The sequence below is a fragment of the Myodes glareolus genome, chromosome 6, assembly GCF_982192425.1.
Source record: "Myodes glareolus chromosome 6, mMyoGla1.1, whole genome shotgun sequence".
Lineage (NCBI taxonomy): Eukaryota > Metazoa > Chordata > Mammalia > Rodentia > Cricetidae > Myodes > Myodes glareolus.
The window spans coordinates 26345411-26358812 of record NC_142031.1 but is presented as its reverse complement, the minus strand read 5'-3'; the positions used below and the strand labels follow the sequence as shown (position 1 = coordinate 26358812).

General features: G+C 49.6%; 1 protein-coding gene across 16 annotated transcripts in view; it reads right to left on the bottom strand.

Annotated features, from left to right (window-relative positions):
• Positions 1-13402, bottom strand: part of Dysf (dysferlin) — a 204419-nt gene that overhangs the window by 123753 nt on the left and 67264 nt on the right. For all 16 annotated transcript variants that reach the window (XM_048416689.3, XM_048416694.3, XM_048416691.3 and 13 more), the window contains 5 exons: positions 13049-13099; positions 10471-10501; positions 9762-9877; positions 7647-7773; positions 6513-6616 (listed from right to left, as the gene is read on the bottom strand). In XM_048416689.3, coding sequence (XP_048272646.3) covers positions 6513-6616; positions 7647-7773; positions 9762-9877; positions 10471-10501; positions 13049-13099 — 429 coding nt within the window. The remainder of the gene's footprint in view (positions 1-6512; positions 6617-7646; positions 7774-9761; positions 9878-10470; positions 10502-13048; positions 13100-13402) is intronic.

Below are 13402 nucleotides of genomic sequence, written 5' to 3'. Positions count from 1 at the left end.
CTCATTTTTACCTGCCAGTCCTTCCTCCAGGTGTTCTCTACAGAAACACCTGTGTGATCAGAGTGGCCGTGTTTACTGCAGCATGGCTAGAGCTGGAGGGATCTGGGACAAGCCAGGTATCCACCAACAGAGGGTGAGTTAAAGAAAGCATGGCCTACCTACAGTGGAGTGCAATGCAGCTTCCAAAAGAGGAGACCCTATGTGCACAGAAGAGAAAGAAGCCTTGTTTCTATTTTACAGCACAGAGCAGACAAGTAAGGATAGAGCAGTGAACAGTGCACAAACACAGACTGGGGCAGCAAAAACTGAGAATCCATGCTCACGTTCGATATATACATAAGGAAACCAAAATGTGATGAAGGAAACTCATCTGTGAAGGAAAGAAGAGGGTTGTTGAATGGAGACCAGAGCAAGGGGAGATGATGGTGATGGTGATGATGGAGATAGATAGATAGATAGATAGATAGATAGATAGATAGATAGATAGATAGATAGATAAGATGGCCAACCATATATAGAAGATGTAAGCAGTATCTAATCAAAAAGTAAATATAAATTTTAAATAAAAATGAAAAAATTCTCCGATATACACAGTGGGAGGCCCTACCAACACAGCTTCTTGGCTTTAGCCTTTACCAAGAAAGTTTATGACCTCTGACCTAATAATAATCCTTGTTCTAGAAACTTTCCTGTGGAAAAGCAGAACTTGGACAAAGACTTTTGTCTGTATGCTGACCCAGGTATTTACTAAAAAGTAAAAAGCTGAAATTGCATCCATACATACAGTAGGATCAGCACCACTGTGCATTCACCTGACAGAGTGGCAAGCTGGGCTGTGTAACCTGAGGGAAGGCTGGATGATACGAGCTGTACCAAACTGCTCACACAGAGCTGGGTCTTGCTTCTCGCAGCATCTGCAAAGTCACGCTGAACAATCAATCAGGGCTACCAAGGCATCGTCTAAAGGAAACGGGCGGGGTTGTTACGGCTCACCCGACATGTTTTCCTCTGAGATCCTCACAGTCTTCCTCTGCATGGCTCTGTTGCAGCAGCCCTGGTTTAGCACACATTGCTGACACCAGGCTCACCGCCTGCCTGCAGCACGCCTGAGCTGACACCAGGCTTGCCGCCCACAACCCTCCTGAATTAATCCCACGTGGAACTGGTTTATCCATTTCACACTTGGGGAACAGAATTACACTCTGAAGTCACTGAAACAGGAGAACCCTAACAAAAGGAGGAAGCACCTCTCTCCCCAAACCTGGCACTAAACAGATGAAGGAAAGGCCTCATGTACAACATGACAGTCAAGATGCCAAGGCTGAGCCCCACTCGCCTTTCAGTCACAGGACTGAGAAAAGGAAAGTGAGAACCACAGAGAGAACAGACCAGGAACATGGACATTTTCATTTCCTTTTTTCTGTTGTTTTGTTTTGTTTCTCTTATTTTTTTCACAATACAATAAATGAGTTTCATTCTTGGATCCAGAAAAAAAAAGTCTAAAGCATCTGTCCTGCCCGAAAGGCCTCTTTCCTTGTCCCATACCATTCCCTTGAGTAGCTCCACCCACTGTGTAGTTGGCTACATCTTGGGTAACAGTGCCACCAAGTGTCCTTAAGCAAAAATGCAGAAACATCCAAGTGTGGTTGGATGGACACTAGCAAAACCCTAGGGCTTGCAAGTAAAGTAAAAGCTTAGAACCAGAGACAGAAATTGGGAATGGTAAGAATGGGGTGAGAATGGTGGGAAGGTGGGATGAGGGTCGGGAAGACGGGAGGGGATGAAGGTCGGGGGAGATGGGATGGGATGAGGGTCAGGGGAGGCGGGAGGGGATGAAGGTCGGGGGAGGTGGGATGGGATGAGGGTCGGGGGAGATAGGATGGGATGAGGGTCAGGGGAGAAGGGAGGGGATGAGGGTCAGGGGAGAAGGGAGGGGATGAAGGTCAGGGGAGACGGGATGGGATGAGGGGGGGCGGGAGGGGATGAGGGTCAGGGGAGATGGGAGGGGATGAGGGTCAGGGGAGGCGGGAGGGGATGAGGGTCGGGGGAAGCGGGAGGGGATGAGGGTCGGGGGAGGCGGGAGGGGATGAGGGTCGGGGGAGACGACGGGATGGGATGAGGGTCGGGGGAGATGGGATGGGATGAGGGTCAGGGGAGGCGGGAGGGGATGAGGGTCAGGGGAGAAGGGAGGTGATGAGGGTCAAGGGAGACGGGATGGGATGAGGATCGGGGGAGGCAGGAGGGGATGAGGGTCGGGGAGACGGGAGGGGATGAGCACAGGGCTCAGGGCGGAAAAGAGGGCGGAAGGCCTAAAGACCACAGAAGCAGTTGGCTGCCCCTCCCTGTCAGCTCACTCCTCAGCCCCCATCCTCTCAAACAGGACCACAGGGTGGTACCTGCTTAAACTTTATCTGGTCTCCCAAGCCACCCCTGCTAGACACCAGCAGTCTAGTGGTGCAGGAGAATTGTCTGTATTCTGTCAATCATGTTTTAAATAAACGCTGATTGGCCAGGCAGGAGGTGTAGGTGGGAAAACCAGACAGGAAGTGGAAATGATGTAAAGAGAGCAGGAGAATTCTGGGAAGGAGGAAGCTGGTTCCTCCCACTTCTGCCCAGATCACCGAAGCAGCAGGATGTGAGCTGCCCCACTGAAAAAGGTACTGAGCCACATGGCTAAAATAGATCAGAATAATGGGTTAATCAAGATGTGAGAATTAGTTAATAAGAAGCCTGACCTAAAAGGCCAATCAGCTTTATAACTTACAGAGATTTCAGTGTGGTTGATTTTCTCTGGGGCCTGCCGGTTGTGGGGTACCAGGCGGGGACAGAAAACACAAACAAGCAGGGCCCTACATGTTACAGTCTAGGAAGATCAGAAAGCATCAGATAAGTAAAGGCACAGAGAGATCACGGGTGCTGGTGACATGCTAAGGACAGGGACCACAGCGCGCTCAGCCTGGGCACCAGGCAAGTACGCGACCTGAAGGAGAGGGGACGGAGCTGCTGCTGCAGCACGCTAGAACCATGGGTAAAACAACCAAGCTTCCTAGCTGACAGGACCTTTCCCGACTGTCAATGGAGAAGTCAAATCCTCAGCCTTGAAGCACAGAATTCCAGGAAAACTTGATTTCCCCACTTCCTCCATGCCTCCTGCCATTGGGAAGGCCAGCTCTGAAGAAGTGCACACAGACCCCAAGCCCAAACCAACTCCTGCCTGTGATCAGCAAGGATCTGCAGAGAATAGTGTCACCTCAGAGGGATCAAGCTGGCAAGCTAAATAACTGGACACTTTTCCTGAGTCTCTGTATTAGGTTCTGGAGGGTGAGGGGGTACCACAGAGGCTCCCACAGCCAACAGGACAGGGGCAGGTTGACATTGTAGCCCAGTTAGGAAAGTGTTCATCTAGCACACATGAAGCCCTGGGCTCCATCCTTAGCACCACATAAACCTTGAACTCCAGGGGTGGAGGCAGGAGGACCAAAAGTTTAAGATCATCCTCAGCTTCAAAGTTCATTCTCATCCAAAGCAAGTTCTAGGCTTGCCAAAATCAACCCTCATCAGGAAACTTCTCTTTGTCACAGATGGAGACCATTAAAGAAAACCACAACCAATCAAAATGCAGAGTTGTGGAGTCCAGGCCCAACTGAGGCATCATCAACACAGCTTCCAGGGCTCGGGATCATTGCCGAAGAGCGGGTGGGAAGATGTAAGAGCCAGACGGGGATTTCACTGTGAGACTGTGTCTGCTAGGAGTGTCAAAAGCTATGCCCATGAAGTCTCACCAACACGACTACCTAAACATGACCTGAATAAGAGTGACACATGCTAACATGGAAAGGGGAAAGTCCATGAGGCCTCAACCCTAGACGAAGAACTACAGGCAACTAAGGAATGCTGGGATGCAGATAAATAGTCTTTCCCAGGAAAGAGCATACTGATTGGTTATCCAAAATTGAGGCCATGAATTTGAAAGAGGGTGGTTTGTGGGAGGTTTTGGAAGAGGGAAAGAAAAATGAGAAATGATGTAATTATACTATAATCTCAAAATTTTTTTAAAAAGATATGTATTTTTAAAGTCCAAGGAGAACTGGCTCAGAGGGAAAGAGGGCTCTCTGAACATTTGTAAGAACCTGAGTTCAAATCCCCAGCACCCATGTAAAAAGCTAGGCTTGGCTGCAAGCACCTATAACCTTGGCCCTGTGGAGGACGGAAACAGGAGGATCACTGGGGCTCAATACTGACAACCTGCTCCAGTTTCAGCAAGAGATTCTGATCAAGAACAGAAAGCAACAGAACAGGAAACCCAACAGCCTCCTTCAGCCTTTGTGCATGTTTAAGGACAGGCAACACACACACAAGTTCATTCATGCACATTCAAAAAAATTAAAATTTTAAATAGAACAGAGAGCTAGAAATGAGAAAATGGGCACTGGGTAAACCCCAAGCAGTGACTTATTCAGGCAGAGGTCAGTGGACACTTGGTGCATCAGGTCAGAAGGTACTGGGACATTGAACATCCCCAGGGAATCAAGATGTCACCCTAGGAGTAGCTGTCAATTGCAAAGAGGGGCATTTACCTTTATACAGGTTAGATCAGAAGGTAGAGGACTAACCAAGGGGGATGGGACACAGGGCACTGTGGCTTTCTGTCGTGTTGCAGCACAATGTAGGGAGCACAGCCTGTGGTGAGCTCCAGGCAAAATCCTTCGAAGGTAACCACCCACCTTCAGTGCCCAGGAAATACAGAAGCCAAAGGAGTAAGGAAATGCCAGAGAAAACAATCAGAAAACTCCAGGATTTGGAGAAATGGCCTAGGTTCTCCAAAAAGTCCCTGTCCTGCACTGGGAGATGACAGAGAAGTGACTGCTGTGTGATCCTGAGAGAGAGAGAGAGAGAGAGAGAGAGAGAGAGAAACTGGCTGTGGAGACACCGTGGCTAGGAAGGGCTGGTCCTGGATGCATGGCTGAGGTTGAGAGCTAGACTCGGCATGTGTTTGTGAAAGAGGAAAAGAGGATTAGAGGCCAGCCCACATACTCCACCTTGGACGGTGGAATCCTTAAGATGGAGTCTCCTATGAGGAAGGTACCTAGGGGGAGAGTTTCTCAAAAGGGCCCCAGGTAGAATAGATCAGAGGCATGAGGATGTCTGGCAGGGAAGAGAAGAATCAGCCAAAAAAGAGCTATGTGGAGTCCCTTGCAGCTACGCTGCACTGGAGCCTGGGTGTGGTCACAGCTGCAGGAGATACTGTGATACCTACAAAAAAAATTGCTGAAGCTGTGGGGTGTGGGACAGGAATCAACAGGGACAGGTGCTACTACCTGGGCAGGAGGGTGAGCTGCAAGGAGGAAGGGAGGAACAAGTGACCCCTTGGTTGACCAGCAGACACCTTTCTCTCTCTGCCTTCTGCCATAACTGTGTGAAAACAATTACTATGCTTCCTCACACATTGAGGAAGAGTCTCCCTGCCTTGACAGATGAGTGGAAATGAGAACGTGGTGCAAATACACTGGAGTTCTACGCAACCTTAAAGAAAAGGAAATCATGGCGGTCAAAGGAAAGTGGGTATAACTGGACAGCACTATTAGGTGAAATCAGCCAGACTCACTCGGAAAGACAAGCGAACCACGTGTTCCTTAAGTTTAAAATGAGGGGTGTGTGTGCATGTGCGTGCGTGCATGTGCATGCATGTATGTGTGTGTGCGTGCGTGCATGTGCATGCATGTATGTGTGTGTGCATGCGTGCGTGTATGTATGTGCGTGCGTGCGTGTGTGTGTGTGTGCATGTATGTGTGTGTGCATGTGTGTGTGTATGTATGTGCGTGTGTGTGTGTGCGTGTGTGTGTGTGCGTGTGTGTGTGTGTGCGTGTGTTGACACATGACCCGACAGCCTGGTAAACTTTGTTTGATCCTCAGAACCCATAGGGAAAGATGAAAGCCACCTCCACAAAGATATCCTCTGACCTCACACACACCATGGCGTGCCTGCCCAAACAAACACATATCATGCACACAAACATTTTTTACAGGCCAACAAGACGGTTCAGCAGGTAAAAGTGGTTGGCGCCAAGCCTGGCAACCTGAGTTCATCTGAGAGAGAATGAGCGAACCAGCTCCCATAGGTTATCCTCTGTGCACATGTGCACTGTGGCTGTGCCCTCAACCCACGAACACATACACATAAATAAACAAGTTCATTTTTTAATTTCTGTCTTTATGTATTTCACCTCTTGCCCCCACACGCTTACTCCATACTCCCAAATCCTCCTCTCTCTGCCACCATCTACCCCTTCTCTGTCCACCCATCCTCTCTGTTCAGTCACAGCTACTTACAGCCTGGACATCGGGGCACACCTGTCCATTTTCAGGGGGGAGCAGCCTAGAGAGCCAACCTGGGTATGTTGCTTCCAGAGGCCCCTCTTCTTGCACCTTTGCCAGGGGCACCCTGCTCTGTCTGGACTCTCCACCCCATGGCCTTCTCCCTCCTACAATCCCCCTGGATGCCTGCTCCTCACCATTTTCCCAGCAAAGCTGACTTCCACGAAGGGATCCACCAAGTTCTTCTTGTTGCTGTCAAAGCCAAAGATCTGCTTGACGTTGTCCATCACAGCATCGTCCACTGGAGAAGAGACACATCTGTCACCGCTTGCCCATGCCTCCTCTATACCTAATGTCCCCACAATATATGGGTCACTGCCTGTCAGCTCTCCCTTCTTGAATCAACTGTCTTATGTCTCTGCCCACCTGCTAAGCCTCCTAGGCCCCCACCTGCTAAGCCTCCTAGGCCCCACTGTTCCACATCACCTTCTTCAATGCTAGCCTCCAACCCCCTCCCGTCCCACATCACTTCCTTCATTGGTAGCCTCTAGCCCGCTTCCAGCCCCAGCTATCCCTGTGTCTCCAGGCAGTATCAGGACAGGTTGTGGTCCTTCATGAGAGAGTCAGTTCGGGCTCCCCATGAAGAAGGATCTCAGAACAGCAGCTTAGAAGCAGTTGCCCCTCCCCAAACACACACATCTGTCACTGTCCCCTCACATCAGGCTTCAGAGCCTGTCACATGTAGTGACCGACTGTGGGGCTGATTCAGTGGAAACACTCTGGGTGCCTGGTGGCGTTAATATCAGGACCACAGTGGTTCACCCATAGGCCATCCTGTAGGGCAATCTTACTTTAAATAGAAAATTAAAAAGGTCCAATGTATAGTCTAAGACTTCCCGTTTCCATAAGACCACCAGACCAGGCTAGGGAAAGCTTGAGCGGAGCTACTGGGCAGTTGTTGCTCTCAAGGCTGCGGCAGCTACCCAAGACCTCCTGCATGTATTGCTTTCCATTAGAATCCAGCTGCTCTTGTTGAGTGCAAGCGTGGGGCTTTGGGTTCAAACCTAACACCACTGTTAGGAGGGGTATATCAAATAAGGGCTTGTAACATCAGCCAGACAGCAAAAGGCAGGGTATCACCGGCAACACTAACAGATCCTACGGGAGGAAGCCGGATCAAAAGGAGGAAGGGAATGAACAGCGGGGTAGTCCCTGGGGATAGCGGCCTAGGCCTCTCCTTTCCCCATGAAGTAGACTGTGGTTCAGGGTCCATGCTCTAAACCGCCAGGCAGGAGCCTCTTGTCGGCCTCCAGAAGGGGCGCCACACTCACTCTGCGGTAAGTCCTCAGCCCGGAAGAGTTTCAGACAGAAGTGGGCTCCACGAAGGGCAACACCAGTGGGCCTAAGCAGGTTGCCTTCAATGTCCTCCTTGTCTTCAGAAGGGTCCTTCCTGTCCAGCTACAAAGAAAACACACAGGATCCCTCACCAGACCCTGGATACCATGGACTCCAATGAAGGGTCCTTCCTGAACCTCTTAGGCCTTCGATTGGCTTAGACCTCAACAGAGCAGTGGGGACCATGACACACACACTCCCTAGTTGCATGGTGGACCATCTTCAACACTAACTGTTGTCAACAGGCATACACGGCAGGCATCCACGCCAACTGCGAGAGCCCCCTTTCCCGGGTACTCCACCCCCACTCCAGTGAGACAGCAGTTGGTAATTGCAACTGTTTGGATGCTCCATCTGCAGGGGTGTGGGTTCACTCACACAAATATTGACCCAGTGACCCCGGAGTCAGCATGGTGCTAAAGGGTGAGGCACCCCAGTTAAGGTGGAGTGAGGCTCTGCTTCCTAGATCTCACTCCTTTGCAGAAAGAACATGTAGCTATGCAAACGAAGGCAGCAACACTGCACAACGGTAAACATGGGCCACCTCGTGGCTTCTTGGGGCAGGCCGGTAGGCAGTGGAGGGACAGGAAGAAGTGAGGTCAGCCTGGTCCAGCAGCCTACTGCTTGGCAAGCTAACCAAAAAGGCTGTGGCCTGCTGCTTGCTCGGCCTGTCTCCCACGCCGAACCCCACTTCAGCATCTGTGGCAAATATTTGCGAGGAGCATACTCGGGAGCAAGTGCCCATGAGGGAGACACTCCTCACCTTATTCATCTCAAATTAGAAGAAAATATTCATCTCCTCTAATTCCCTGTGTCTACAAGGAGGGGAGAGCAGCCGGAAAGACGGAGGAAGAGGGCCTCCTGGAAGAGGAGGACTGAGTGTGTGGTTCTGGGGAAGGAGAAAGAAGGTGGAGTACAGAAGACAGGAGGGAGAAACGAGGGCGATGAAGAAGGGACGGCTGAACCAGGTGGAGGAGAGAGGGGCACAACACGCCCATTGACAGTGGAGCGAGAGAGAGGGATGGCCCGTGGCTCCTCTTCTGAATGTGGGGTGTACTTCTCTGTTACCTCCGAGTTCATGAGTGTTTCCAGGCTAGCCCATTATTCTAGCTCCTGCTCCAACAACCTTCAAGAGGCTGAGCTGCCCTCCTCTCACCCCCTCCACCCCTCCTCTCTCCCTTACTCAGTCTCCAGATACTCTGCAGGCTGGGCCTCCACCTCTCGCTGCCATTCCTGTCCTGCCCATCTCCACACTCCTGCACAGCCGCATGCCTCCTCTTGTGTCATGGCTACTGAGAGTTTTGAAAACAACGGCCTCACCACACAGCCCTCACCCTAACATGGTGTTCTACGTATACTACAGGATTCTGCCGTTTGCAAGAAAGTCCAGACAGTGTGGCCTCATCATCCCAGCTAGTGAGGGAGCCTGAGGCAGAAGATTCATAAGTTCAAAGCCTGGGCTACAAGGCAAACTAAGGCCAGTCTGAGCAACTTAGTGAGACCATGTCTCAAAATAAAAGGAAAAAGGAGGGTTGGAGATGTAGCTCAGTGGTAGAGCGCTAGTCAATGCGTGCACGGCCTTGGGTTCAATCCCCAGAAACACCAAAAACAAAAACAAACAAACAAAAAACATTTCCATTTAAGTCCAATTAGTTCCTCATTTGTCCTCCATAAGGATTTGAGCCTCTTCTCAAACATGCAAGATGCTGACATTTGCCAACTCAAACCGCCTCTCACTTCATCCTCCCTGACAGGTCAAGATGATCACAAAATCTCCCCAGGCAGAAAGTCAGGCCACGACCGAGCGTTAAAAGAACAACTTGGCTTTGGCCAAAGGAAAACTAGACATGCATGCCCTTTGAGAAGGATGTGTGATGCTAATTAATAACAGCTCTTTCCAAGCAGCAGAGTTTCGAGTGGTTTGCTCGTTACTTATATTATCTGCGTGTTATACAGCTCTCAGGATCACCATGCACCCCTTTCAGAGAAGAAGACACCAAGCCAGGGGTTTTGTATGGCGTTGGACCAGGTGTTGTGAGGAGCATACTCACAGGAGCTTCGTCTCCGGGCCCTAGCACACACAGGCTGGCTTTGAGGTAGCCTCTGGCCCCTGCAGAGAAGTCATCTGGGTCGGAGAGCAGCAGCCACTTGCGGAGATAAGCGTGTCCTGCAGGAGAGAGAGGAAGGTCCTGTCTGCCGCGTTTTAGGAGACCTGACAGGAAGAGGGGCCAGACTTCACACCCCATGGATGTGTGAAACCAAGAGCTCTCCACAGGATGTGCTGGCTCCTCAGCAGGGCCAGATTTCCTGGAGTATTAAAGACACCACGACACCATCCGTGACTATTGATATTGGACAATGAGTGTCTCGGAGATTTTCTTTTTTTAATTGAGAATCTAAAAGTACTTTGGACATTTGTGTGTCAGAGAAGAGAACTTCTACAAGAGGTAATAAAAGCCAAACACAGGCCTTTTCCCCCCATTTCTTTGGTAAATCACCAGGCAAACAAGGAAAAGCATAAAGTGATTCTGAGCCATAACCTGGGATAGTCACCCCTGAAGAAGCCCAATGACGATGCTCCTGAGGGCTTGCTTTGCATGGAAGAGAAATCCCTGCCTTCCCTTCCAAGTGCAGACCCTCTCCCCTCCAAGTTCAAAAGCACCAGGAAGAAAAAGGGGAGTTCCTCCCCCCCAAAATGAGTGTCTCCAAGCAGCTCTAGGACCAGGATGCCAGGATTTGGCCAAAGGGATAGAAACTCACGGGCTTCTCTGTACACGGTGCCCACATCCATCTGAAATAGAGAGGGGGCATAATCAAACAAAGGATATTTTGACTTCCTGAGTCCCCTCCTGTACTTTGCAGAGGGTCTTTTTCTCTATGTGCCTATTGTATATGTATTTCCCAATAAATGCCTTTCTTCAACTTCTAAAAAACAAAAATGGCAAACCAGAACACACGTATATACAAGCAAAGCACAAAGCACAGACCGTATGCAGGCAAAACACCATATCTATAAAATGAAAATAAATAAATTTTTAACAGATTAAGCAATCTATCTAAGAGCTGAATGGATAGCTACATAATGCCATTTAATATATTTTTAAGATTTATTTACTTTCATTATATGTGTATGAGTGTTTTGCTTGCATGTATACCTGTGTACCACATATGTGCCTTGTGCCTGTGGAGTTCAGAGAAGGCATCAGAACCCCTGGAACTGGCATTACGAATGGTTAGGAGCTGCCACGTGGATGCTGGGAATGAAACCCAGGTCCTCCTCAAGTGTAGTAAGTGCTCGTAACCCCTGAGCCATCTCTCCAGCCCCAATTTTTTGTTTTGTAAGATCTGTTAAATTCACCCTGGGGTTTCCAGGACTCACTAACTTAGAGGTGGACTGTCTATTGTCCAACTCCTGGCCACCAAGAAAAGTACATAGGCCAGGGCAGGCTCCTTCTCCTGGATACCCATGAGAACTCCACTCCAGACCCGTGGGAAAGATAAAGTCAGGGAACAGAGCACTGCATCATGAGAAAGGGTGGTGGGAGTGAAAATGATCCCCACGACGCATATATCTGAATGCTTGGTCCACACTTGGTGGAACTGTTTGGGAAGGATTAGGAGGTGTGGCTTTGTTGGAGGAGGTATGCCACTGAAGGTGGGATTTGAGGTTTCAACGGCCCAAGCCATTCCCAATTCACTCTCTCTGCTTCATGCTTGTAGATCAGATGTAAGCTCTCAGCTACTGCTCCACAGCCATGCCTGCCTGCCTGCTGCCATGCTCCTCAACGTGATGACCATGGAACAACCCTCGGGAACTGTGAGCCCAAATTAAATGCTTTCTTTCATAAGTTGATTTGGTCATGGTGACTTATCACAGCAATAAAAAGTAACCAAGACACATGAGATAGCCATGGGTATGGACTGGGCTGCTTCCCTTCCAGGGTGCAGAGATAAAGGGGATCTTATTAGGGGGGGTTAATTCCCTCTGCTGGAGACAAGTGTAGAGTTTGCTCCCTCTCTGTCACACGCTGACCTCAGAAAAATGGGAGTGTAAGTACTTTCTCCAGCTCTTTGCAGTGTATCTTTTCAGAAAGGAAGTTAGCTGAAGCTGTGGGAAACCATTCAAGGACCCAAGCTCCACTTCCAAAGAAAAATATAAAGGAAGGCCAGAGACATCTGGGAGCCTGACCTTTGAGGGTACCAAGCTCCAGGATGTCACAGAGGGAAAAGATTTGCTTTTAACTCTGAATAAAGAGAACTAACTCACACAGATGGTCACCCTAATTTCCACAGGAGCCTAGGAAGGACTCTGTGTTAGAGTGGGGGTGTTGTGCCTGGATGGGGGTGTGGAATATTCCTTTACACTGTATGAATATGTGTCACTGTGATTGGGTTAATAAAGAAGCTGACTAGTCAATAGCTGGACAAGTAAAGGCTAGACAGGACTTGCAGAAAAAAGAAAGCCCAAAGAAGAGGAGGAAGGTCTTTCAGAATTGGGAGGAGATGTGGAGAGAAGGGGATGAACTTGTCATACTGAGAGCAGAGCATATGTGACAGAGCATAGGTAAGAAATAGGGGTTAATTTAAAATGTAAGAGTTAATTAGTAACAAGCCTGAGCTATTAGCCAAGCATTTACAATTAATATTAAGCCTCTTAGTGATTATTTGGGAGCAGCTGTTGAGACACAAAGAAATTCTGCCTGTAGTGGGGGTGCCACACTAGGGTGGAGTGCTGTGCTGGTGTGAGGGTGCTGTGCTGGGGTGGGGGTGTTGTGTTGAGGTGGGGGTGCCACACTGGGGTAGGGGTACTGTACTGGGATGGAGGTACCATGCTGGGGTGTGGTGCTGTGCTGGGGTGGGGGTGCCATGCTGGGGTGGGGGTGCTGTGCTAGGGTGGGGTGTCATGCTGAGGTGGGGGTGTCATGCTAGAGTGGGGGTGCTTTCCAGCCCCTTCCCTGACTACAGAAATGTGATTGAAGGTGCACTCCACACACTTGACTCCCTCTGTCTTCCCAGTCCCAGACACTGCCTATCACACACATCCCCTCCTGACAAATGCGTAATTAATAATAAAAGGGAGGCCACACATGGTGGCTCACTCCTCTGTACTTCCAGCTTGCTGGAGGTTGAGGCAGGAAGATCACCATAAGTTTGAGGCCTGCCTGAACTATAAGAAGAGAACTCTTCCTAAAATAAAATATTTTATTTCTCTACCTTTGGTGAACGGTTTTCTGAGTTGGAGGTTTGGGGGAGATGGGTTGAAACTAGATTTTCCCAGCATAGCCTGGCCCTGTAGGGGAAGTGAGAACTGACTGCTTCCAAGTAAAGAAACAATTACCCGGAACTCGCCAAGGAGGGCATCTGTCCTAAGGGAGCGTGAATCCACCACCTGCAAAGAAAGAATGTCTTCCTGTGAGAGTATGGCTCTGACCAGGCCCCTCCCAGACAACAGCAGCCAGCAGCTGGAACCATCTCCATCCCAGAAACAAAGTTCAGCAATGTCTCACCTCACAGAGCCCTATGGGTAGATACTAACATGACCTCCACCTCACAAATCAAGGGACAAAGGCACAGGGAAATGACAGAGCATGTGCAGAATCATATGGGAACACAGCAGAGGTGGACCCAGACATTTAACACACAACCCTTCCCAGCAGCATGGGGAAATCTGAGACCACAGAACAGACAAAGA